General features: G+C 37.7%; 1 protein-coding gene and 2 pseudogenes across 21 annotated transcripts in view; 2 read left to right on the plus strand and 1 right to left on the minus strand.

Moving 5' to 3' along the window:
- The window catches only part of MRTFB (myocardin related transcription factor B), a 272,986-nt gene that overhangs the window by 200,989 nt on the left and 44,037 nt on the right, over window positions 1–27,960 (plus strand). For 18 of the 21 annotated variants that reach the window (XM_063796696.1, XM_001146929.8, XM_054668218.2 and 15 more), the window contains 5 exons: window positions 15,378–15,443; window positions 17,494–17,549; window positions 18,685–18,760; window positions 22,270–22,431; window positions 23,964–24,142. In XM_063796696.1, the coding sequence (XP_063652766.1) occupies window positions 15,378–15,443; window positions 17,494–17,549; window positions 18,685–18,760; window positions 22,270–22,431; window positions 23,964–24,142 (539 nt within the window). Of the gene's footprint in view, window positions 1–738; window positions 761–14,236; window positions 14,403–15,377; window positions 15,444–17,493; window positions 17,550–18,684; window positions 18,761–20,072; window positions 20,167–22,269; window positions 22,432–23,963; window positions 24,143–27,960 lie in introns of those variants that run through there. The other 3 variants (XM_009430337.5, XM_054668220.2, XM_009430338.5) reach the window with 3 other exon arrangements.
- On the plus strand, window positions 5,406–6,214 carry LOC129137280 (Golgi apparatus membrane protein TVP23 homolog B-like; annotated as a pseudogene).
- LOC112205935 (U7 small nuclear RNA) lies at window positions 9,474–9,550 on the minus strand (annotated as a pseudogene).

Here is a 27,960-nt window from a genome sequence, read left to right on the forward strand (position 1 = left end):
GTAGGGTTGTTATGAGGATTAGATGTGGTGATAGCCGTAAAGCTCCCAGGATGGAGTCTGACAAACAATGAGCCCACATTAAAGCTCCGTTTGATGCACTTGGCCATCCTTCCCAGTGTGGGGCAAAGTAAAACCAATTTCTAGGCTATTGAAGCAGGTGAATGCACACAGGCTGGCAATTTCCCAACTGAATATGATTTCTGAGGAGGTGCAAGTATCCAGTGTCTGCATTCTAGCATGCATGATCATCTGCTAGAGTTGCCCTTTTTCTCGTTTATTTGAATCTAAACAGTAGAGCAAGTAGATTGACTATCTTGGAGTTTAAACACCGAAAACATCCAAACATCAGAACTTTTCTCCACATACTACTGACATTGAAACATGTCACGAAACATGACATTCTAATACCAGAACAATTGGCTTTTGTGCGTGGCAAGGGATAATGTGGCAATCCTCTATGCTGTGCATGGCTGCTTGGTCCATCATCGTCTGGATCATCTCACACAGTTGCTATGATATTAGGATAACACACAAGTTATGGCAGTTCTTAGTTTATGTTTTGCTAGGCACATTGCACATGTGTGTGTATATATATACATAGGTATATGTACAAATGTGTATATGTAAATATATTTGAGTGTGTGTTTGTATCAGCCCCATTCCTGAATCCACAAAATGGAAAGGAAAACCGAGATACTGAGTCTGGATCATCTGACTTCAACAGAGTAGCATGTGCTTACTATCCTGGGAAAAATTGGAGGTAAACAATATTCCACTGTTTCCTGTTTCGTTAATTGTTCTTTTATTCAGAGAGCCCACCTTACGCATTTGTATTAAGAAACATGAGAACATTCTATACAATGTACATTTTTCCATTATAGAGGGATTCAGAAGCAGAGCTTTAGCTTGTAGCACTAGCTCTACCTATAGCTGCACACTGAAATTCTAAACCATGATGGAGTGTAGAATTTTTTATTGCCCTCAAAATAAGAAAAATAAACATTATCTTCTTTGGGAACCATATAGATAAGGAATTTAGAACTTTAAGGATAGAACCAACATGATCTCACAGGTTAAAAATGAATTGTTTGAAAAATCAAGTATTGTTTTAACCTCTGCATTGTTGGTGATCAATTAAGTGGATGATTAATATCTTTATGTACATCTGTCGCAGGCTAATGTTATCTCTGCCATTCTGTACCAGGCCCCTGGCTTGACAACATACTGTCATATCACAAGAAGCATACTTTAAATTCATTCCAACTTTTGACAAAAAGGAGAAAGGAATTTGTGTGAAGGTATGATGAGTTTAAAGAAACATGCCCCATTTTTAGCTGTCTGTTTCCATGGCAACAGAAGCAGCAGCCAACCAGAGAGTTATCAAAGCTCCTGTAAATTTCCAAAGCTGAGTGTTGAAACATTGTCTTCCTGACCTCATGCTGCAGATTATCGTAGGAAACCTACAGTGTATTAGTCTGGAATAATGGCAGTCCTGTTAGCATTTTAGTTTTTACTTTAATTTTGCTCTTTAATTTCTAAGAGAAGGTAAATGCTACATTCTAGATTGTGGGACTTCCTTACAGGCAAGGGATGGTGGTTTAGAATTCCGAGGTCTATACCACCTGCCACTTCCCCTCCTTTTCCAATTCTGTGTACTTAATAAGAATGCAGTAAACTTTATGTTGAAATCAAAGGCAATATTTCCACTTGGTCTAGAGCCTAACTTTTTTCAAACACTAATTTGAATAGTTTTTCAGTTAACTTGATGTTGTTGCTCCCTTTTTCATCAGAAAATAGTCTTAATATCAAAATTCCTGATCAAAATGCTGTTTGCTCTTTGTAGTGTCTGGGGTTGATATTTATGTGCACACTGTGGAGCTCTGCTTTTGTTTCAGACAGGAAGTGCTGGTGGAAGTTTGCTTACCCAGTGCAGATAGCACAGCTTTTACAGAACAAACCACCATTTTATTTCTGGCCTGTTTGCATTCCACTTTTTAAAATTCCTTGAAGAAGAACCCATTTTATAATTGGCAAATTAGCACCCTTGAAATATAACCCAAAATTTGTGATATTCAGTTACTACTTTTTATCATCTATGAGAGTACTTTAGTGCTTTCTCTTTTTTCTTTCTTTTTTTTTTTTGAGATGGAGTCTCACTCTGTTGCCCAGACTGGAGTGCAGTGTCATGATCGCGGCTCACTACAACCTCTGCCTCCCGGGTTCAAGCGATCCCCACCCCACCTCCACCTCAGCCTCCCAAGCAGCTGGGATTACAATCGTGCCCCACCACGCCTGGCTGATCTTTGTATTTTTAATAGGGGTTTCACCATATTGGCCAGGCTGGTCTCGAACTCCTGACCTCAAGTGATCCGCCTGCCTAAGCCTCCCAAAGTGCTGGGATTACAGGCGTGAGCCATCGCGCCTGGCCAGTGCTTTCTCTTCTTTAATGCAGCTTGAATTTCGCATTAATTCTAAGTGGAGAAATCTACCACTTTTTCATGGCCTTCTTTACTTTTTTACTCATAGCCCCTCCTTTTTAGTCTTTTACCCTTCAGAACAACATAATTACATTTTGTCTTCGTTCCTACCATCATCAGCAATTCAAAAATAACTCCAAACTCCAAATTCCCGCAATGAAGTGAAATGGTGTTGGTTTTGCCCCCATGATAATCACTTGCCCATAGAAAATTATTTTGTTAATTTATTCTTAAATGTGACATTGTATTCTGTTTTCTTAGAAAATAGCAACTCAGTTATATGCTGTAAGTATACCATGCAAATTTAAGTAACACATGTTTATTAAAACTTATATATATGGTAAGCATTGTGGAAGGTGCTAGATATATAAGGATGAGGTCTAGTAGGGCAAATAGAGGCAAAATATAGATATCTAGCGTGCAGTGTGATGGGGAATATATAATGTAGTTGTTACTGTAGTTATCAAATTGTTAAAAGATCAAATCATTATTAATGGTTAATGGAATTATGGTGGTGAGAGGGGCCAGCCAGGGGTTGGTAGGAAATAAGAAATGTGATTATTGAGAAATTAGTTTCATAATGTCTGTTCTGCTAACTGTTCCTTTTTTTTAATTACTGAAGTGAAATTCACATAACATAAAATTAACGATTAAGCAGTTGCTGTCATGCTCCCTTCCCCGCAATCCCTGGCAACCACCAATCTGCAGTCTGTCTCTGAATTTACCAGTTCTGGATATTTCATGTAAATGGGGACTCATACAATATGTGAGCTTTTATATCTGACTTCTTTTCCTTGTAATGTTTTTCAGTTTCATCCACATTGTAGTATGAGTATTTAATTTATTTTTATGACTGAATAATATTCCATTGTATGGATATGCCACAATTTGTTTATCCATTCATCTGTTGATGACATTTGGGCAGTTTCTGCCTCTTGGCTATTGTGAATAGAGTTGCTATGGACATGTGTGTACATGTATTTGTTTGAGTACTTGTTTCCAATTCTTATTTCACCTAGGAGTAGAATTGCTGGGCTGCAATTGTTATAAACTAAAATTATATTCAGTTTAGAAAAGAACTTCTTTAGGAAAGACTTTAGAAAGAACTGCTAAATGTTCTAATTTTGTATCTTATGGTCTTTTCCTCTGATAAAAATGATACCATTTAGAGCCAGTGAATAACTTGCCATGCAGTTTCCTGATTTCTCTCCCCCTGGCTGTTGCCTTTACTAGTTGGAGCATTTCGGTAATGCATAACCATGTTTCTCTTCTTGACTTTCTCTTCACAGTCTACAATGATTATTCCAAACCTCCTTCACTGGCCTCAAAATTAACTTTCCCTTTACCCATCTCACTTGGAACAGATGACCTTTCTTTCAACTTCTCCAAAACGTTAAAAGCCATTATCTGGGAACTCCCTAGATGTCCCAGACCAAAGCTGTAAAGCTTCTTGCAGCAGTCGCCAATCCTCATTGCCCTCCTATTATGATAGAGGAAGTGTCTCTTAATAAAGGATGTCTTTGTACATCTGTCCCCTTCCTACTGCCTTCAAGGTACCTGCTATCTCTTATGCTCTTGTTCATTCTCTCATTTGTATTCATTCTTATTTCTTTCTTCTCCCCTTCCCTCTCTTTTGCTCTTCATCAATTATAAACTTGCTCAACTATTTTCCAACTTCAAGTTTCACACCCTCAAGTTTTCACTTTCTCCCTTGCTCTTCCTGGGCAGCATCTTGAAAGCATGCTTACACTCTTGCCTCTCGTTCACACCTGACCTCCTCCAACCTGACTTACATCCATCACTTTACAAAAGTAGCTCCTCCAGGGATTAAAACAGCAGCATTTGACACACTTGATCATGCCTCCTTTAAAAACTCTTACACACACCCTCCTGGTTCCCTCCGCCTTTTTAGGCAGCTTCCTCTGCCTTCCTTTGTTGGATCTTCCTTCCCTATCTGACCTGTAACAGGGCTTCTATTTGTTGGCTTTCTTAAGAGCTCAGTCCCGGGCTTTCTTTTCCTCTCTATTTATATTCTCTACCTCAGCAAACTCCTGTGGCTTCAAATACTACATAAGTGACAACTTCCAAATTCCACTCTCTGCCAAGACCTTCTGAAATCGGGACCCATGTAGCCAACTGCCATTTTAACATCTCCACTTCCTATTCAAACATGCCCAAGACTGCGCTTCCTAATAGCCAGCATGCATTCCTTATCTCAGTAAATGGTCTACCCAGGTGCTTAAGCCTGAAACCCAGGATCATCTTTGTGACCTCTTCCTCCTTCAAACACACTGTCCACTGTTGATTTGATTCTAAATGTATCTCAAATCTATTCATTACATCTCTCAGCCATGATGGAGTTGAAGAAAAAATAAGTCCTGTGCTCAAAGTTTCTATCCTGGAACATCAGAAAATTCTATGAAATTTAGAAATAAATGTTTGGTTTCAAGAGAAAGCTTACCCTGAGCTTTTGAAAACCACGGTAAATATTTCCCCATTGAGTCAGAAACCCAGCCCCATTGTCCTCACTAATTCTTTTTATATCTTACAGTTCTTCACTGCTTATTAGTTATTTATATTATTTGACATGATATCACTAGTACCCTTAGGTGAGAGGAGGTAATCTTTGTTTCTGAATTTAAATTTACCTTAAAACTTAATGTTATACATTGTGGGGAAGGGGAAAAATAAAAAGGTACTATCTTACCTTGTAAGCTGGACTACAGATTGGCACAACCATTTGGAAGGCAAAGTGACCTTATCAAAGTTTTAAGGGCGTGTTCCATTATTAGAAATTTAATTTATAGGTATATCATCAAAGGATGCCCCCAAAATGAATGAGGATATTCATTATAGCATTATTTGTAATAGCAAAAAATCTGGTAGCTTAAGTATGTGAATAATACATCCATATGTTAGATACAGCCTTTAAGAAAGAGCTAGATTCTGAGTTCCGACCCGGACCCGTACGCTGCTGCGCTGACGTGGCTCCCGGAAGTAAGGCTGGCGTAGGGCCGCCATGTTGCAGCAGGATAGTAATGATGACACTAAAGATGTTTCACTGTTTGATGCGGAAGAGGAGACGACTAATAGACCAAGAAAAGTCAAAATCAGACATCCAGGAGCATCGTTTTTCCACTTATTCTTTCGAGTCAGTGCAATCATCGTCTATCTTCTCTATGAATTGCTCAGCAGCAGCTTTATTACCTGTATGGTAACAATTATCTTGTTGTCATGTGACTTTTGGGCAGTGAAGAATATCACAGGTAGACTAATGGTTGGCCTACGTTGGTGGAATCACGTTGATGAAGATGGAAAGAGCCACTGGGTGTTTGAATCTAGAAAGGAGTCCTCTCAAGAGAATAAAACTGTGTCAGAGGCTGAATCAGGAATCTTTTGGTTGGGACTTGTTGCCTGTCCAGTGCTGTGGGTGATACTTGCCTTCAGTGCACACTTTTCCTTCAGAGTAAAAAGTGGTTGGCGGTGGTTATCATGGGTGTGGTGCTACAAGGTGCCAACCTGTATGGTTACCTCAGGTGTAAGGTGGGCAGCAGAAAGAATTTAACCAGCATGGCTACTTTATATTTTGGAAAGCAGTTTTTAAGACAAAACACTGGAGATGATCAGACTTCCTGAATAGAGAAAGCTTATGTGCTTTGTTACATTGGGGAACGACTGAAGAGATAAGTCTTGACTTTGAGCCTTTTAGAGCTTAGTCCATGTTGCAACGAGGAGTGTTGGCTTTGTTTTTCCACTTAAAAACTTTATTTATAAAAAGGAAAAATAGTTTTCATATTAAGTTTTTATTTCCAGCAGTTGGGGCGAGAAAGTATATGTTGGCACTAGAAACATTGTCAAGATTTATTCTGTGGTGTAGGTATGCACATTCCATAGGTATGCACACGGCCATGTAATATCAGTATATCCCAAGTTAACGAAAGTGTTCATTTACATAGGCAATGGAGACCTTTGCATTGTGATCCATAGAACATAGGAGGATGTTCTTAGTCTGTCTCAAAGCTCTATATGTTTACATATTATTTCTGTAGATTGTTTTCAGGAGAAAGTTTTGCTTCCATGGTAAGAGTGAGCACTTTGGCTTCTGTGTAAGTTAGAAATAATTGTTAGTTTTTAATATGTACTTCGTGGGGAAATTTCTTAGATGTTTGCAAGCAAGTGAAAACAATTAGGGCCAGTGGTATTAACTACTTTATAAAATTTTATTTTTATTTGTAAGAAGTCATCTACTTAAGGCCCAGTTAATATAAGTGGAATCATCGTAGTTTAAGGAATACCCAGAGATTGCTGCTGTTCTATTTATTTTACAGAAAGGATAGCTAGATTGAAAGCTCTTCAGTGGACCTTGAGCTAATAGAGCTTTTACCACTAAAAGAGCATTATTCTCATGTCATAATGAGAATAATCATTTACATACTTGGCATAATAAATGCCTAAAAGACATTTTCTGAATCTATCTTTTTCTTGCTATAATGGGGATATTGTAAATTATGCATTTGTATTAATGGTATTTCTTAAAGCAATCTATGTAACTGTAAACTAAACCAATCTACAAACTATTGTAGGCATCTGTAAATTCTGTTGTAGGTATTATAAACCTTGTTGAAGTCTTAATCAGCAGATTATGTTGTGAATGTATTTGTACATTGTTAAAATAGTTTTTAAGATTATTTGTTTAATTGAATAAGTGTCTTATTAGAGTGATAGCTTTGAAGGTGCAAAACTTTATATTTGTATAAAATTCTACTGTTTACAAGGCAAAAAAAAAAAGAGCTAGATTCCATGATATTCTTTAAGCAAATTACCAAACTATATAAATAGTATTATCTGACACATATACTTCCTTTGCATATTTTATATATAACATTGGTGGACAATTCACAAGACATCTTCTCCGAGCCATAGAAATCTAACAGTGGTTACCTCTGGGGAGAAGGACTGAAGGTCTGAAGTAGAATGGATTAACTTTCACTTTTCTTTTTAAAATCTCTTTTTATGTGCATGTATACTTTATTTTAACAAATAAAAGAAAAATGTATTATAAAACAGGGATTCTTAAATCAAGATGCTAACAGTACACATAGTGTTCTGTTTGAGTCCCGGGCTCAGAAGGAGACCCTTCATGATTTGACTTTCTCCCCTTTGACTGCAAAATAAACTGTTCACAGCAGAGAACTATAAATTTGTGAATCTTTGTGGAACTAAAATTTTTAAAGCCTTATGGTTTTATATTTGGAGAAAAAAAGTGTTATTTTCACCAAGTGTCTAATGTAATAGTAGTGGTAATAATTAGTAATAGCCACCACCATTTTAAACATTTATTTTTAAGAGAAAGGAAAAGTAGTTCATCAGTCTTTTGCCCTTTCAGTACAATTGTTTTCAAGTCCTTACCTGATTAAACAAGTGCAATTCTACATTTGGCCACCACACTGCTATCTGATCAAACACTGAAACAAGTATTGAATGGAATCCAATTAATCCCTCCTGTATCCAAGCTCAAAAGATAATATGAGGAAGCTGGCTTTTCTAAACTGTCTTGTTTTTACAGGATCAGGCCTTCACTTAATACTATTTAAACAATGCATAATAAATGTTTGCCAAAGTCCAACCACTTCATTCTCTTAACTACCCTGACATCTGTTTGAAAAATAAACAACTGAAACTAGGATCTGTTTATTACCTAGTACTGACTTCAGAGTCAATACATAGTCAATTCTAGAGTATTCTTTAGTTTTCCATCTTCAGAGATGGTTCATCTAATCCTCACTTGACTGCTCAGGCTTTTTTTTTTTCACTCCTCATGATCCTAAAGTTTATTCTGTCCATTGTCCTGTAATTAAGTAATATACATTGGAGCTTCTCTCTAACTCACAGATAGCTGTTCATCACCTCTCCCCTCTCCCCTTTCCCACACTCCTTCATACCCATAACTGAAATCCAGCTGTTCGTAAAGAATTTCCAAGACCATGGCTGCCTGCCATTATGCTCCCCAGAAAGTGTCATTTTTGCATTGTTTTGGTAACATACAGTCCTCTATGTCCCACTGAAAACTCAGGGCCAGAGCCATGCTTTGCCTCGGCTTGCTCAACTCAAACTAAACTGCTCTTTGTTATTAATATGCTGCATACAATGTGTTGTTTCCTTTAGGGGGAAAAGGCACTTTAATTACATCATATTAAGACAACATTTCACACTTTGGGAGGCCAACGCGGATGGAACACTTGAGGCCAGGAGTTGGAGACCAGCCTGGTCAACATAGGAAAACCCTGTCTCTATTAAAAATACAACAAATTAGCCGGGCATGGTGGTACACAACCTGTAATCCCAGCTACTCAGGAAGCTGAGGCACAAGAATCACTTGAACCCAGGAGACAGAGATTGCAGGGAGCTGAGATCAGACCACTGCAGTCCAGCCTGGGCGACAGAGGAAGACTCTGTCTCGAAAAAAAAAAAAATTTTTTTTTCAACATTCTACTTAGGGAAACAAAAGAGGAAAGACATATCTTGGTTCAAAAAGCATGTGAAATTTTTGAATTAGGGTTATAAGTATCACATGAAAGAAGTTATTGTATTTTAAAGGTTTTGTTTTGTGTGTTTATTTGTTTGTTTGAGACAGAGTTCTTGCTCTGTTGCCCAGGCTTGAGTGCAGTGGTACAATCATAGCTCACTGTATAGCCTCGAACTCCTGGGCTCAAGTGATCCTCCTACCTCAGAGCCTCCCAAGTAGCTGGGACTACAGGTGTGTGCTACCATGCCAGCTAATTTTTTTTATTTTTTATTTTTCTTTGGTAGAGACAGGGTCTCACTATGTTGCCCAGGCTGTTCTCAAACTCCTGGTCTCAAGCCATCCTTCCTCTTCAGCCTCCCCAAACACTGGGATTACAGGCATGAAGCACCGAGTTTGGCCTTACAGTTTTTTTATATTGGAAACGAATCTTAAAATTTTGTTCTAAAAGCACTCTAAACCATTTAAGAAGCAGGGGAAAGGAACTAAAAGAAGATACTTTTTTTAATGGAAAACCCGCTAGACAAATTCTAAAAGAGCTGTAACACTTAAGATACTTTATATCTAAACTACCATATTGCTGGGAATGACATTTTCAGTTTATCATTGGATAAGCTACCTTTCATTTTTTTGGAATTGGGATTAAAATCAAATTTTTACTTTTCTTGCATAAAAGTAGAGCAAATTCAAAACACCTCTATTGACATAATATTGTTTTTATCTGTTGTGATAAGGAATAAGGATTAAGTAAAAATTTCAAAATTATACACCCTTTTCTCCTTATTGAAATGTAATAGAAAACTGTAAATGTTAGCCCTAAGAGATGAAAGATCATAATTCAATAAATTTTTTTCTTTAAATGAAATAGCCATCTGTATCCATGTTCACATATGTCTGCTACAATTGCAAAAGACAGCGGTTAATACATGAGGAAATCAGTCTCATTACTTTATGATCATGCTTTATATATATTACATTGGAATAGTCTTCCTTTTAAGAATTCAAATTAAGGGAATAACTGAAATGAGGAATTAACTTTATACACAAAAATTGCACCACAGCATTATTTATAGTTAAAAAATTGGAAACAACCTAAGTGATAAACAGGGACTATTTAGTAAACTATGCCATATCCACCTAACAGAGTATTTTATGTAGCCACTAAAATAATAAGAATATTTATCATTGTAGTTACAGAGTGATCAGAGTATGTAGAAGCAGAGAATCAAAATCTATGCTTAAAGACAGAGGAAATACATGGTAACTCTAGTTGTGTCTCTCTGGATGATGATATTATCGGTGATTTTCTTTTTTAGTTTTTTTATCCTACTGTTTTCTATTTCCATATTTTGTGTAATGAATATATTTGGCTCCTATCATGTGTGAAAAGATTTTTTTTAATAAAAATGCCTGGGACCCAAGCTAGTTAGGAAAGATGGGATACATACAGTAAGTAAATGGATTTATAACCTCATCTCCCTCCATCCATGAGGGTGCTTTGCCTGCCTCTTGTGAGTTTTGTCATCTGGAAATATACAGCTGTTGTAGAATTGTCAACTTGGGGTAAATGTTTTGCACAGAGAATACAATGCTACCTGTATGAGATATGCTTTTTTATATCTGTCCCCCTTTTTTGATAAAATGAAACAGGTTTACACCTTGTTTTAAACCATGATTCTAAATTTCAGGACTTCTTAGGACCATGTGTTGGATTGTTTAGCCTTTACCTTTTTCAAAAATAATATTCTTTGAAAATGTTCAAATGTGAGCAATTGTAACATGAAGTCTATTTATCTTTATTACTTAGGTCCTTTGTTTCTGAAAGGATGTACACACTCAGTGTTTTGAACTGTTTAGTCCCCTGAGGATTCTATAGTTTGTACGTGTATCCTTTTCTTGCATGATGGCCATGGAAGATACTGAATGTTACTCAACTTACTAAGAAGATGGAGGCTATGATGTCAACCCAATAGTATGGTTCATCCACTCAGCAAGGCACCAGGAGAGAATGCTCTTGGTTTCAGTTTTGACACATGAGGCCATTGCCAGACTGCCTCTGCTGCAGGAAAACAGTACCAGGCCAGTGTCTAGTCTTTGGTTGCAGCTACAGATATGAAATCTTGTCAACACAAGCACAATTTGTCAGGCAGTTGTGCAAGGCTGAGTGACATTCAGTGGTCTAAGCCTTTTTTCCCCTCCATGCAGATATAAACATGGAGGGTAAGCATGGAGGCTGAAAAGGGAGGAAGGAGGTCTCCAGGCTTAATCCATGAAGGTCCCAGGAAAACTTGATAAAGCATTCCTGATCCCACAACCGTGAATGCCTCTCTGATCATTAAAAGAGTCTGGTCCTCTGTTTTCAGGGTCCCTTACCCCTTCCTCAGTCGTGGATAAGCACCAGTACATTCTGCCTGACTTCTGTGTCGCATGACAATTAAGCTGTCTATCATTCAAGCCATGTTCTTCCTGGATGGTCTCTGTCTAAGGTGCAGATATCTGCTGTGACTTATACATTAATTTTATTAGTAATTTGATGAACAGAAGTTCTGAAAGGAAGTTTGATATCTGCCAAAATTATAAGTCTATACCTATATGATCTGTACTTTTTATAAGTAGTAGTTGCTCTCAGAATAGCCTGTGTCAATTGTGAATGACTGGTTTTAGTTGACATCAACAAGTAATACTGTAATTGTGTGTTTTTGTTTTGAGACAGAGTCTCGCTCTGTTGCCCAGGCTTGAGTGCAATGGCACGATCTCGGCTCACTGGGTTCAAACGATTCTTCTGCCTCAGCCTGCTGAGTAGCTGGGATTACAGGCACCTGCCACCTCGCCTGGCTAGTTTTTATATTTTCAGTAGAGACGGGTTTCACCATGTTGGCCAGGCTAGTCTCAAACTCCTGAGCTCCAATGATCTGCCAGTCTCGTCCCGGCCTCCCGAAGTATAATTGTGTTTTAATACTACCCAAAGTAGCAATGTACCTGATCTCTTGCTAGAGCATAGTGCCTCATATTCAATATAATATGTGCAGTAGTGTCCACCTATGGGTGCAGATAAAAGCTAAAAAAAAAAAAAACTGGGTAATCAGCATACTTAACAAAATGGCTAGTTACTTGCAATTCTGCCTCCCCTTCCATTCATGTTCTTCCTAACGTCGCTTAAAAAAGATCTTCCTTTCACAGCTACTGCTGCTGCTCTTTCCCATGGATTTGTACCCCATGCAGTACCCAGACACGTAACAGATATGCTCTAAATAAATGAATGTGCCTGGGGGAGGCTGATGGCCACAGCTGCTTTGAATAATACTTGTAGTGGGAGGTTCTTGCTTCTTGGGAAAGTTTTATAGGCAATGATGAGAGCGTTAATTGGGGAAATTATTCTCCTACCTTCAAGCAGTATAAGTAGGGTTGTTTGGTTGCTTGTTTGGCCACATAGAAAATGGGATAGAAAACACAAATGTTTGTGTGTGTTGTTTTATTTTAATAATTGGTGGTTGGTGTCTATGATATTGTGAATATAATTAGAAATGTATATGTGTTCTTTGTCTTGGGTTTCTGGCACAGAACTCCTAAAGTTCTCCTAAATGTCCTGAGTAATAGGAGCATCATTTGTTATACATTTGGTCTTAGTCCCCAGTTCTTGACAAAGAGCTTATTTCTAAGATCCTTGGACTCTCTGGAGTGATGAGAGTGGTTTTTGTATGCTACTGAGATGACAGGTAGTTGAAGGTCTTTAGGTAGCTTCCAGATAGGGGCTGATCACCAGAAAGACCAAGGCATGGCCAGAGGAAAGGTGGTATACCTAGAGAGGGCATGGGAGCTCTGTGCCCCTTCTCCCATACCATGCCCTATGTGTCTCTTCCATTTGGCTATCCCTGAGTTGTATCCTTTATAATAAACTACTAATAATAGGTAAAGTGCCTTCCTGAGTTCTGTGAGCTGTTCTAGCAAATTATCAAACCTGGGGAGGGGATTATGGGAACCTCCCAACTTTATAACTCATTGGTCAGAAGTCTGAGTGCCTTGGACTAACAATTGGCATCTGAAGTGAGGGCAGTCTCTTGGGATGGAGCCCTTTAACTTGTAGGATCTGACACTAACTCCAGGTACCTACTGTCAGAATTGAATCATTGGACACCCAGTTGGGCATCCAGAATTGGAGAATTGGTTGGTATGAGGGAAAAGCCCACACATCTGGTGTCAGAAGTGTTGGAAATAGAAACAGATCAGAATGACACGCATCCGTGTTGTATGTTACCCTCATGGTAGCAGGTACCTTTCTTTCCATGTTAGCATGAAAGTGTGATTTCTGGTCATAGATGATACAGCTGACAGGACTGCTGTCCTGGTAAATGAAGGCACCTGAAATGACCAATGTACAATCAAGAGATGCTTCCAAGACTAACCAGCTGTTGTCATCAGAGTGTTGGTTTGCAAATCAAGTTGTTGCAGATGTAGGCATCATTCAAAGATGCCATTCACCCAAAAAACGTACTGTGTCTGATAGATTTGTCTCACAAATGTGTGCTTTCATTGTTTGGTTTTTGTTTTAAACCAAAAAGGGGGTGGTTGACATTTTCATTACTCTTTCTTTTTTACTCTTTTGAGGATTCCCTTGGGAGAAAGGAAAGATTTTCCTGCTAGAGATTCTCCAACAGACATGGACCACCATGTTCCAGAAGTATCAACCTTTGATCTGGAGAACTGTTCTAACCCTTTTCTCCTCTCAGTTGTCTTTTTCTTGAGATTCTGCTTCTTGAATATGATTATCTTAAATGCAGACAAGCATTTACTTTAGCATTCCTAGAAGAATGTTAAAGTACGCAGGTCTTTGGGTGCTGCAAGATGCACAGGTCAGCTCCTTGGTTATTTTGTTCTTAGTAAAGTACAGTGGGAACATACTATCCTCAATCAACTTAGGGAAAAGATCTTTCTGTTAGCGCACAATTGATTCAAAGTATCACAGAACATCTTAATGTCAGGAATGTGCATATCTTTTTTAAAGAAATTTTATTTCTTTTGCTTTGTGTAGCAGAATCTTGTCAGTTGCTTCAGTTCTAAATAGGCTATCAATGAAGTTTTGTGATCCTGTGGCCCCAAACCAAACAAAAACCCAAACTTATTTCTGTATCTAATAGATGATGACATTCATATCAAACAATGATAAAATATTTTTAAAAGCCATGTGACAGCTTAGATTCTTTCTGAACTTTACCTAAGACTGTGCTCTGCTCTGCAGTCAGCGCAAGACCAACTGAAACACAAGGGATGGAGGCCACGTGCCTGCGTCTGCAGGCCTCAAGGTTTTATTGCAAGGAGGAGACACCACGTGCACTGCATTTGAGCCTCTCGTTCCAGCCATCACCACTCACTAGAAAATTGTGTCTTCTCTTCCCACCATTTAAGTAAGAAAGGCACATAAGTAATTTTTTTAAGCATATTGACAACCATTAAGCAGACTCTTAATCACTCTAATCTTGGTTTTCATCCATGGTTTGAAACAAAAATCAAAATGGCAACTTAAAATCACAGTGGAAACTGGTTTGAATGTAAAGCAAAGCAAGAAAAATATTTTTCAGAGTCACCTCCTGTATTCCCCTTATTTTGAAATAGTCTCATTTTCCAGATAAAAATATGTAGATGCTTATAAAAGGAATCTGCTTGAGAAAACTAGAAAAAAATTAATTTTTTATTAAATTTGGCAAACTGGATGTCTGCATTTCATAATGTATATCTTGTTCTCTGCCAGTTCTAATAATTTACTCTTTTATTAAAATAATAAGGTGTCAACTGATTTGTGACTTTCTTAGAACTTATAGAATGAGATATATGGTATCATGTTTGTGCAAAGATTACTAAACTTTAAATTCCTAATTTAGAAATTTCCCTTTGGGTCATTAGGAATATATCATAGGTCTAATTTTTATTATGCAAGCAGCCTTCCTTAAAGCCACTTATAGTCAGTCTTAAAATAAGTTTTTGCTATTAATTTGTTTTTAAAAAACTAAGATGTGTCAAAGAATTTCACGTCTCTTATTTCTATAAATTAGATTTATTAGCAAGTCTTAATATATAAGCCAACTATTTTTACTTTCTTGAGTACTATGAATGTTTTAAACAACAAATACATAGCTTTGGTCATCAAAATAGGATAAACTAAACAAAAAAATTATACTGTGTAAACTTTAGTGTTCACTAAACAGGCAGAAATTACAAAATAATTTTCCTTTTACAACTTACGTGGTGCCAGGTAATATCCTTCTTTTTAATTGTGAAATAGAAGATGCTTGATAAAGCTTAATTGCATCTCCTCTGGAATCACATAAATTGGCTCCCACAGTTGCCGATAAACTCCAATGGTGATTATTTCCTTTTCACAGTGCTCCAGCTGAGGCTGCAACAAAGGAGGACGAGAGAACAACTAGTGGACCAGGGCATCATGCCACGTAAGATTTATACCATCACTGCCATCCCTAACGTGACAGAACATGACGGGCGTGTCCAAGAAGAGCCTGCATCTTGCTCTGCTTTCAGTTGTATCCATTTAATCAACAAACAATTACCAAATGAATTTCCAAGGAAAAATCAGGCACCTAAGTGAATCATTTAGAATACATTTTAAAATCCAGATGCAGTTTAAAAGAGGAACTTGAATTTTATATTACACACAGAACACCTTTTTACACTGTAATTAGGCTAACATTCATTCTTTCTTTAAACTTTAATATTTGTTTTAGTTTTGAAATGACTAAAGTAATCACTATACTAATGGATTTGAAATTCATTAGACTTGCCAAAAAACATAAAATTAATTTACAACTTTTACTTAGACTTATTTAATTCCAGTTAATTATATTTAATGCTATGCTATGATCTGTATACAGTAATTAAATGTATCTCAGTTACAGGACTGATAAACATTCCATTTATAATTCATATTTTTGTCTCAAGTACAGTTATTTCCCTTCTATCCCTAGGGTTTGTTCCTTTCAGAAATTTTTGAGAGTTCATTAATTTTAGAATGTTTGTTCTAGTTGTTTCTTTACCTTTAGTCACCAAGTTTGTAGGTGGTTTTATATTTTAGTGGGGAGGAGTGGCTGTTTTGTATAGGCCATTAGGATTGTGTATCTGGATTTTGTGTAAAAATGGACCTTTCCAAGAGGTAACTTATTCAGTTTCAAAACACTAGAAAGAAATTACAGAATTAATTTATGCTTTCCAGTCTTCTGAATCATGGCTATGATAAACTGCTTTCTTGGTTTATGATATGGAATGATTTTGCTCTTGAGTAGATATTTTTCCCAGTAAAACCTTTTTTTTCTGGACTACTATTGAGAATCTAAATATTTTAAATCTAGCATTGTGACAGTCAAAAGGTGCTTTGATAATCTGCCAGATTTCTCCACCACCACCACCACCACCACATTCCTGACTATGAACCAACTAATCAAAGAGGATCAAATTATGATATTTAAGACACCATTGCTAGGCCAGCTCTAATCTGCTTTCGGGTGCTGGTCCTCAGCCAAACCTGATTGGACTGGGCTCCTGGGAGTCTTTGTGGTGCTTCATGTGCCAGAGCTGAAAATAATGCTGTAAGAGCTGATTGGTCAAGTCTTGCAGGTGACAGCCCAAGGAATCCCAGTCCTCTATCCCATCCACTCATCTGACTGCCCATGCTTGTAAGTGCAGGGTGTTACCAGGCAATGGTGGACATATGCAGACAAGATTTTGCAAAGATAATTGATAGAATACGGTTGTAGGTGACGATTTGGTAAGCACTGCTTACCCTCACACTAGGATTCCAGAATATTGGATTTACCAGCAGGTAGCATGTTAAGGAGTCACTGTGTCTTTACTGTGAGTTGCACTGTGGTATGGTAGAAAGAGCATGAACCCTTCAAATTCAAAATTCTAGATTTAAATACCACTTTGACCACCATCTGGTTGTATGGCCTCAAGAATTCACTTAACTTCTTTGAGCCTTTCACCTCCTTGCAAGGTTATTGCAGGGACCAACGGCAACATAGCCATGGTTAAGCACAGAGCCCATTACGGGTTCTAAATAAATGATACCTCAAATCTGTTGGACACAAAGTGCAGTGTGATGTTCAAGGTTACATCACTCCCAAGGACATACGGACTTTTTCTATAGCTTATATGACCATTAAGAGCAAAGACTCATCAAGGAGTCATCAGACAGTCCCCTCGGCAATGGAGATTTGCTATGAGTAGTCAGAACTAGTCTGAACTGATATTTGCATTGTCATTTTGTATACAATCGTGTTTTAAATGTCTACTTTATTTGTGAAATACATAATTTTTATCCTGTAACATTTAAGATTTCAAATTTTGCAGGTCTCCTAATGGAACTAGTAAATTAATGGAACTGTAGATGTGATCTATTAATAATAGGGTTATCACCATGGTATACTATAACATTGGACTGAAGTATGAACTCTCTTTATACTGTGGAAACCATTTCTTTTCTCACAGCTTTGAAGAGCCCAGCGGCATTCCATGAACAGATAAAAAGCTTGGAACGAGCCAGAGTAAGACATTTCACTTTAAAATGTTCTACTTCTTTCTCCTTCTCTCCTCTCTTCTAAAATACCTGTGTACAAGTAGCAATGTTACTCCTAAATATGTCAATAGAGAAAAAATAGTGTATTTTCAGGATACATGGCATAGAGAATATTTACTCTGGGATAGTTTGATCTGGAGGTTTGCAGAAAATACATGACATTCAAATTTTGTTCTTTTAAAGCCAGTAACTAGTTTTGTACAAAAAGAACAAATCATACTTCTTCGCTTTCTTGCTCTCAGAGCGTAACAACAGTTTTTAGAGGCATAAGAGGGGGTAATTCTGTCATTTGTTACCCCTACAGAGAGACAGCCAAGGATGTGGTGACACCAGATCCTTAGATGATTTCCCTACTGGGTCTTTGTTACCTGTACATTTGACCAACGGTAGGGGAAGATGGCTAAATCAGAAAACGTTGCTACATTCAACTCTGCTTTATTCTTTAAGATGGCACCATCATACTTGCACGTGATAATTGTTAAGATTTTTCTTTAAAAATGCCATTATGAATATTCATTCATTTTGTTTTGGGGAAAATTTCTATCATGCAACATGAAAATAAACATATTCCAAAATTTTCTTAAGAATTTTTCTAGAATGCAATAATGATTTCTTACAGTCTTATAAAACCTGTATGAAGGCTTTCTTCCTTAAGAGTTGAATACATTTCTAATTAAGAAAATCTGATCAAGGATATGAACTTACCAAAGAAAACACATTAAGATTTTTAGGAAATTTGTTATCTAGGTGGATTTTTACTGGACCTGAAGTATAGATTTTATTGAGTTTAGATATTTAAGTGATTTAAATCCTATGTTTATTAAAAAATTATCTTCAAAACATGACCTTTCGATGTTCATAAGTTTTAAAAGTTTATAAATGCTTAGTTTATACCAACATACTCTTCAAGTCTGTGTACAATTTTGAAGGCTACAGTTTAAATCATGTGTTGGATACTAGTTTTTCTAAGTGCTAATTTCTACTCTTCGTCTCAAACACATGACCATAAGCGTATCGTTTATTTAAATGGAATACCTTAAAGAACATTTAAAACCACAATAAATAATAAATAATTTATGGTAAGACTTTTTTTCTTTTTGAAGACTGAAAACTTTTTGAAACACAAGATTCGGAGTCGACCAGATCGTTCTGAACTTGTCAGGATGCACATTTTAGAAGGTAAAGGATTTATTTCTTCTTAATTTGCTGTATTTTTTCAAGAAAAGAAGTGAGAATTTCCACCATTTCTGTTTATTCCCATTTTAATAACTTTTTAACCCACAGCCTTACTTCCTCCAAACTGGATAGCAACATGAAGACCCAAAACTAAAACATTATGTTAGATACACAGGGAAGGTTTGATTCTTCATATAACCAATTAATGGACTAACACTTCCACACCACCTGGTACCACAGATGCCTCTACCATACTGTTCCACTAAAAAAACTGGGGTCCAGAGGATTTCTTTATCAGTGAGGGACATGTATCCACTTATTAAGTCATAAGGAATGCAATAGCACAAGTCTAACCCTAGATTTTCAACTACTTGGACCTTGTCTGTGTCCACCTGTACAGTGCCCACACCCAACATTTTCTCTTTATTGCCACTTACCCACAACAAGCCACCTTGAGCTGACCATTAGCACCTCCCGTCCACCTCCGCCAAATGATCTCAGTCATCTAACCTCATCACTTACGAGGCTGGTAAGGACAGTTCCATTCCATCTTTGGTTAACACATGGGTCAGGCCAGGATGTTTTTCTCTCTAAAGGCAAAGCATTCTCGAAAGCTTATACCTCCACCATCAACTCCCAAGTTACATTTTCTTTCATTGTTTTGCTTCTCCAACGAATTTATTAAGACTAGGAGCTTGATTCTGTGGTAGTCTTGGGTGTGTTAAGTATTGAGAAGATACAGAAACAATCTGAAAACTTCTCAGACATTGAGAGACAATTGTCAGGTAGAAGGGAGGTTTGTTCTCTGGGCCTCATGATAGGATTAGAGTTAGTATTAAGTTAGGTTGATATTACCAAGTATTAGATTATAACTCAACATAAGAAGTAATATCTTAAAGGTCTGACATGTCCAGAAATGAAATCTTCAGGAGGTGATATGGCTACCATTATTAGAGGAGTTCCTTCATTGGCCAGTGTGCTAGACTCCAGAGACCCAACAAGTGAGCGAGACAGATGGATGCCTGACTTCACGGAGCTGGCAGTTCTATTTTTGCTAATAAACAAGCAAAACAAGTGAATTACAGATTGTGAGAAGAGCTCTGTGGGGAGTAAACCGACTGCTATGATAGAGAAAAAACTCTCAATATTAAGGATGTGGTAGAGAACTTCGAAGCATCAAGGTGGTCTCTACGACCCCAAGTAGGGGCTCTTCTATTGTAAAGAATCTTTGATTATATGGCTGTCCTCCTCATTCCAGGGGCAGGAGGTGAGAGGTATGTCCCTTTCTCTACTTTGGGTTGTGTTCTCAGAAGTCCGCTGGACTAAAAAGGCTTTTCCAGAACTCCAGTAGTAGGGTAGAGCAGCTACCAGTCAGGGATAAGTGAATCTTCAAAGAAGCAAGTTTACTGGTAAGTAGCCAAGTAAGTGGTTGCTTCTTTGCCTGAAAACATCTTGACCTATAAGGGACATTTTTGTAGTAACAATGCTATCTGTTTCAATTTGCCTTCTAACTGTAACAAGCTTTATTGATATAATTAAAATCAAGGAAAATACATTTAACTCTCAAAATAAATCTTTTTTTAAGACTACCCACCACTTAAAAATTTAACTGTATTTATGAATTAACCATAAGTGATGTTTTTAGGACATCTGTTCTCAAGTTGGGATTTTTGAAATAAGAAAGAATGTCATTTTATTTTTTGAAGGATCTTAAAACCACCACCACTCCCAACTGTATTTTAACATTAACCCGATTTTGATTGGATTAGATATTTGGCAGGCAAGGGTCTAAGTTACTTCCTGAAGTTCAGCAGCTAAACTTCAGCCTCAGTCATGGAGACAGAGGAATAAGACCAGGAACAGAAACATACCAAAATTCCAGGCTCTACTTACTTACTTACTTGGGAATATTTTCTTTCCATACATATTGCTATCACTTCGGTGATGGTAATGTAAGAGAGGAGAAAGACAGAAGTCTGTCCTACCTAGATCTTAACCAGAGGCATTGAAATATCAACCTGAGAGTAATTCTTATGTTCTGATTCTCCCCAACTATCATCTTGTATGGTTAGAAGTGTTATCTCAGAAGATTGGGGCCACAGTTGGTTGTATGGGAAAATGATAAAAATGAGATGGACACACATTTTAACTTGTAGATGTCTACATTTATTTACCAATATTCCAACCTTGTGCTAGGGCCTTCTCTTTGGGTAAGACTTTAATGAATAGAGTTCACATCAGTCGGAGCTTTAAAATCCTAGATGTTGCAACCTTTTTCTCAAATTTCTTACAGTTGTTAATTGCCCAAACGAATTTGACAGTGATTTTTTTAATGACTCAACCTTTATCAAATCTTTCCAAAGCATTTAAGTTTCCAAGAAATAAACATTTTATTTTTGAAGTTTTATCATTTTCTCATAACATTTAGTTAAATTATGTATTCGCAATAGCGGTCACAACAGATATGAATCATTTTGTGGACAATCAAGGCTCACTTTTGGCAAGCATACAGCTCAGCTGGTGGATAGAGAAGCTACACAGATGTGCTGCAGGGTAACCTCCTAGCCATGTGCTTTCAGTGAGCCTTGGGCTTCACAAGAATATTCTATTAATACCTACAGACTAAAGAATATCAGTTCATCCTAAGCCGACTTATGGGGAGTTTCATAGAAAGACCTTCTACTGTATAGCTTAAGAGGCAAGCAACTTTCAGCTTGGAATTTTGGGTAGACACCACATCATTATTTTTCATCATTTCTAAACATTTTTTAGAACAATGGAAAAAACATTAACAAGAGTTACCAGAAACACAAGTATGACAGAATAAAGCAGATGGATGAATTATGGTATTTATAGTTTTACATTGGTTGTACCAATTTTATGCATTTGTAAGTAGATGAGTTGATGCCTGTATACAACCATTAATTACTGTATATTATAGTTGAATGTTCCTAACAGACACAAGGATATGTATTCAGAAATAAACCCAAATTCTTAATTATGATGACCGACCGAGACACAGGGGATCAATTCAAGAATATGAATGATAGCTCTTCCCATTGACCTCTGCAGAGAAGCTTATAACCCTAAGAGGCAGTGTCTCCCTTCTAAGAATTGACTTTCCAATGAAGCCAAATCCAGAACTGTCAACTTCTTGAACCATGGGCCACATCCGTCTTGCCCATCCTCTGTATCCCCAATACCTAGTAAATGTGAATTTGACCCTCCTGCCATAAACAAACAATAGCAGTGCCCCACTTTTGGTTTAAGGTCCTGTTAATTTGAGTCTGTGGGCATCCAAATTACATAGACAAAGTAAAGCTATCCAGAACTAAAAAATACAAAATGCATACTGGAGAATTCTTAAACAGTCATTTTCTCTTTCCATAAATATGTCGAGAACACAAAAATGTGTCTAAATCAGTTTAAATTCAGTTTGTTGGCCCTGAAATAACATTATGGAATAGAAATAGTAATTCGAGTAATGGTTAAAACTGTGTTTCCTCTTTTAGAAACATTTGCAGAGCCATCCCTGCAGGCTACTCAGATGAAGTTGAAAAGAGCTCGACTAGCAGATGATCTGAATGAAAAGATTGCTCAAAGACCTGGTCCTATGGAGCTGGTAGAGAAAAACATCCTTCCTGTGGACTCCAGTGTTAAAGAAGCAATTATAGGCAAGACTCTAAAAATTTACTATTTGGGGGGAGAAAGAGAAACTTGGAAATTTTAGATAAAACAAATATAATTTAAAGGCTAGCACCGATCGTGAGTATTGTTTTCTGGGTTAATTAGAAATTAACACAGTGATTTGTGTTACTATCATTTCATTATGTATTATAAGTCTAGTATCTGCCGCTGATTAACAGATTCCCTTGTTAGGTCTGAGGTTTAATTCTTACATTCTGATTTCATCTCACCTTTTGGGGTCCATCTCTTTAGGACTGCATGGAATCATGGTTGATTGTACTGCTTACAGTTCTTGACTACAAATTGCCTAAGCTTTAAAGTCATACCAGTGCAAAATAGGAGGTCCCCAGGGGTGATGAAAACTACAATAGTTTTTAAGATAGGATATTAACTTTTCCAAATTGCTTGCTAAGTAGCATTATTATTGAAATAATTTTCTAAGTTAAACTTATTTAGTTTAATATTTTTACTAACTTTTTATTTCTGTCTACTTCTAGGAAATATAAATAGCATGTTCAGTGTTAGTTCAGGAAGGTGAAGAGCAGATGAGTACAGAATGGTAGTATCTCTCCATTTTATCCTCGTCTTACCACACTTAGTTACTGATGTTTCTCTTTTTGTTTCTGGCGTAAGCTTTAGCAGAAAAACAGAAGAAATCAGGTGAGATGTCAGTGTAGCTGGGTTGCTCCCTAAAGTGGGAGCGTATCAACATACACCCAGTCATGGCCCCATTTTCCTCCTTGTCACGTGTTTTTTTGTTTGTTTGTTTTTCTTTTTTGAGACGGACTCTGGCTCTGTCTCCCAGGCTGGAGTGCAGTGGCGCAGTCTTGGCTCACTGTAAACTCTGCCTCCCGGGTTCACGCCATTCTCCTGCCTCAGCCTCCCAAGTAGCTGGGACTACAGGCACCCGCCACATGCCCGGCTAATTTTTTCTATTTTTTAGCAGAGACGGGGTTTCACCGCGCTAGCCAGGACGGTCTCGATCTCCTGACCTCATGATCCACCCGCCTCAGCCTCCCAAAGTGCTGCGATTACAGGCGTGAGCCACCGCACCCAGCCTGTCACGTGTTTTTTTAACAGTTGGATTTCCTGTCAGGATCCAAACAAGGTCCACACGTTGCCTCTGCCTGATATTTCTGTTAAATCTTAATCTATTGGGTGGATTTTTTTTTTTTCTTATTTGTTGAGAAAAAGGCTTGTTTTGTTCTCTAGCATGTCCCACATTCTGGATTTTACTGATTGCATTTGCATCCCCAGGTGTTAAGATTCCTGGCGCTTGTACTTCATGTAACTGGTAGTTGAACCCAAAGTCTTAATCTAATGCAGGTTAGATTTTTCTTTTTCACTCAAGAATACATCATGGTTAGTGGTGTGTTCTTGCACTGGGAGGTACATTGTGTTCAATTTTTTTTTAAGCAGCTTCATAAATTTTCATAGGAAACAATGTTTTCCTCCTTCACATTAAGCTTGGTATTCCAAAGCCAACATAAGTCAAGTCAAAAATCATTTCTTTCTTTAGGCGTTGGGAAGGAGGACTATCCCCACACTCAGGGCGATTTCTCATTTGATGAAGACAGCAGTGACGCTTTGTCTCCGGACCAGCCTGCGAGTCAGGAGTCACAGGGGTCAGCCGCGTCCCCAAGTGAGCCAAAAGTTAGTGAATCGCCATCTCCTGTGACTACAAACACTCCAGCGCAGGTATTATCTTTCTGGTTTTGACCCCTAAAGAAAGAAAATGCCTTGTTTTTTTTAATATATTAAGGTAATACACTTTCACCAGAAGAAAATTCTGAATTGAATTTAAATTGATTTATTAGGCAAAAAGCAGGCACTTAACTGCCCTCCAGGAAGGTAATAAAGATTTCCAGCCACTATGTCTTCATCACAAGTAGGTAATACCATTTCCTGAAATCTTGGAGAGTTGAATGTTTTGATCATTGATGGAACTGAATTTGTTTGTTCAACAAATACACATTGAGCACCTATTATGTTTCAAATTTATTGGGAACTGAGAATCTAGTGCATACAAAGGAATGTAAGAAATATTTTGGTAATTGCATTGGAAATTTACATGTCTTTTAATGGGTGTCCATGTTTCCTTTGGCTTTATAATAATTCTTGTGCTGTACATAATTTTTTTCTCCTTATAGTGCTTTTGCCTTACTGAAATTTTAATAGTGTTATTTTAAAGTCAAAACTATTGAACTACTTAATGGGAGTGATCAAGTCAGCAGAAAATGTTCTTGTTAAGCCTGGCATCATAGAATTTTTGAGTCAGAAAGGAATTTAGCAATTATCTGCTTTAACCCTTATACAAGAGGCAGTCTGGGTTCACAGAAGTATGGAAGTTTGGGGATTAAAAATGCCCATTTTCTTACAGCATTTCTTCTCATTCATGACCATTGATTTGTTAGGAGCTATGTCTTTCAGCATTATTTTCTTCATTGCATTTATCACCATGATCTGAAATATGTTAATTTGTTTGTTGTCTGTATGCCTGCAGCTAAAATGTGAACCTATGAGAGGGACTTTGACTGTTAGCAGATAAGAGCTACTTTGGAGAGGGAGGGAAGAGGAGAGAGAGCAACTATATCTTGAGCATCTAGTACAGGGCTTGGTACAGAAAAGGTGCTTAGTAAATGCTGACTTGAATTCAGCACCTTGAATGCAGACTGACACAATGGTTGTGGAAGCTTGTTTCTCTTCTTCCATGTGAATGTAGAGCCGCTACAGCTTGGACTCATCAGTGGTAGTGTGGATGGCTACAGTTCCGATTGTCCTCTCCAAGTTCACAGGGCAGGGGTGACCCTGGCCTAGAAGAAGTATGAGGGTCAGTGACCAACCCACAGTCTGAGGTTTGAGCAGGCAGAAAGCGAGAGCAAGGGAGACTAAACCCTACTGTGTTCTCACATATTTGCTGCACCCTGGTTTTGAGCTTTAAAAATTCAGTAAAAAGAATGTCAAGTATGCGAGTAGATACCATTAACAAACAGTTACACTTATCCATTTGGGTTGTTTGTTCTCTGCTACTGTTTTGAGTAGGTTAGGATGTCAGACAGCAATTAGCATGGCCTTAACTTTTAGTAATACAGAATGTGTCACAACAGCCATCAGTTGTTTAAACTCCATGATCATTTCACCTGCATGAAAGATTATAATTCTCTTCCTTGCATTGCTGGTACTACTGTGTTTTATTTCCGTACTCTTAAAACGTGGTCTCCAGCTAAGTTTTTAATTGAGACGCTTTAACGAGAGGCATTCCCACACAGTGAGCTGACATTCCAGAATTCCTTGAAGGAAAATAGTAATAACAGTGTTTCTTGAAGAATAAATATGGTCTGTTTATTCCCAGTGCAACACACATTAAGCCTTGGGTCACTCCTGAATTTAAGCATTAGTTTTCGTAGTACCTTCAGTGCTGCTGCAGTACAGTTCTTTCTGCCTGTTACATGCAGACCATTAACAGTCAGCTTTTTATCTGTCAACTAGGGCAATGGGAAAAGACCCACTTTACAGGATGTTAACAGTTCCTATGTATACATTCAAGAAAAAAAACCTGGAGTCAGGGTTGGCTCCACTGTAGCTTTGCCTGTTAAATCATTTCTGTCCTATGTGCCTTGAGACCTCTTAAAATTGTGGCCTTCATGAAACCCCCTTGTATTGTGTTCTAGTATTTATAAGTAAGGAATCTGACAAAGATTCTTATTATACTTTTATTCATGTAATTAAAGAAGCATGTCCATGGTAACTATGCCATACAGATGTCAAAGAAAGATAATTCTTAAGTAGGATTATTAATACGTTGTAGGTGCTTCGTTTTGGTTTCTTTTTTTAATTAACTACAGAGGCGAACTTTATGATGCTGGTAAAGTCTTGGGGATTTTTATGTCATCTAGAGGTGATAAGTTTTGTTTTGGCAAATTTTATACTTTATTTTCACTGTTATCCAGTGTTTGGTTATAGAATTTGTCCAGGCATCTCACTTGATGTATATAAAATATATTTATCTACCTAAATATACTTACTTTCATATTCGTAGCCCAAGGGGAAAGGACCTTGACACATTGCTTCTCCTTAGACACAAAGTTCCTAGAGGACAGGGATTTATCTTAGTAACCTCATACTCAGCACAGGGGTCCAGCACACAGCAAGTACTTACTTAACTGATTGAATGCATGACAGATCCTTGGAGACTCTCTCTGCAGTCTGTTTTTTCCTGCTTTAGAATTACCATCATACCACTGCCACAAAGACGAGCTATGACACGATTTATTAAAATGTGCTTGTAAAGCAAGATAATAAAAGAGCAACATACACGTCTTGTCTTTCAGGGGTTCTTTGAGATTCTTAATTTTTAATCTTGAAAATAACTCATTGTAAGAGTTTGATGGTAAATTTCATTGCTGTTGACCAGTCCTCGAATTGGCTGTAGTGGAGGACTAGCTTGATTTTTTTAGATATTTCTTTCCTTTTTTTTTTTTTTTTTTTTTTTGAGAGAGTCTCACTCTGTCACCCAGGCTAGAGTGCAATGGTGTGATCTCAGCTTACTACAACCTCTGCCTCCCGGGTTCAAGCGATTCTCCCGCTTCAGCCTCCCAAGTAGCTGGAATTACAGGCACCCGCCATCATGCCCAGCTGATTTTTGTATTTTTGTAGAGACAGGGCTTCACCATGTTGGCCATGCTGTCTTGAACTTCTGACCTCAGGTGATCGGCCCACCTCGCCCTCCCAAAGTGCTGGGATTACAGGAATGAGCCGCCGCACCTGGCCCATTTAATTTTCGATGCATATGGACTAATCCTTGTAAAGTACAAGTGGTGGGGTAACATCAAATTTCTATATGACTTTCTAACTGGTCACAGGCAGGTAACAGAGGTCCACAGACCATACTTTGAGTGAAATCTCTGCCTTAGATTTCACTTTCCTTCTTGTTTGCCTGAGCCAAATTTTGTCATGTATTTATTACTCATTTTGTGCTGCATGTTTAATCCTATGGCTTAAAATAAGCTATCCAACCTACAGCCCACAGGCTGCATGCGGCCCAGGACAGCTTTGAATGCAGCCCAACACAAATTCATAAACTTTCTTAAAACATTATGAGTTTTTTGTGTGATGTTTTTTCTTTTAGCTCACCAGCTATCGTTAATGTTAATGTATTTTATATTTGGCCCAAAACAATTTTTCTTCTTCCAGTGTGGCCCAGGGAAGGCAAAAGATTGGACACCCCTGGCTTAAACACATTTTTCTAATTTCCCTGTTTAGGTTTTTTTTTCATTATTATTATTCCTGACTGAGGCAGGGGGCAGTGGCTCAGGCCTATAATTCCAGCACTTTGAGATGCCAAAGTGAGAGGATCACTTGACCCCAGGAGTTCAAGACCAGCCTGAGCAACATAGCGACACCTTGAACATCAGTGATCATTAAAGAAATGCAAATCAAAACCACAATGAGATACCATCTCATGCCAGTCAGAATAATTATTAAAAGTCAAGAAACAACAGATGCTGGTGAGGCTG

The sequence above is a fragment of the Pan troglodytes genome, chromosome 18, assembly GCF_028858775.2.
Source record: "Pan troglodytes isolate AG18354 chromosome 18, NHGRI_mPanTro3-v2.0_pri, whole genome shotgun sequence".
In the NCBI taxonomy this organism is placed as follows: Eukaryota; Metazoa; Chordata; class Mammalia; order Primates; family Hominidae; genus Pan; species Pan troglodytes.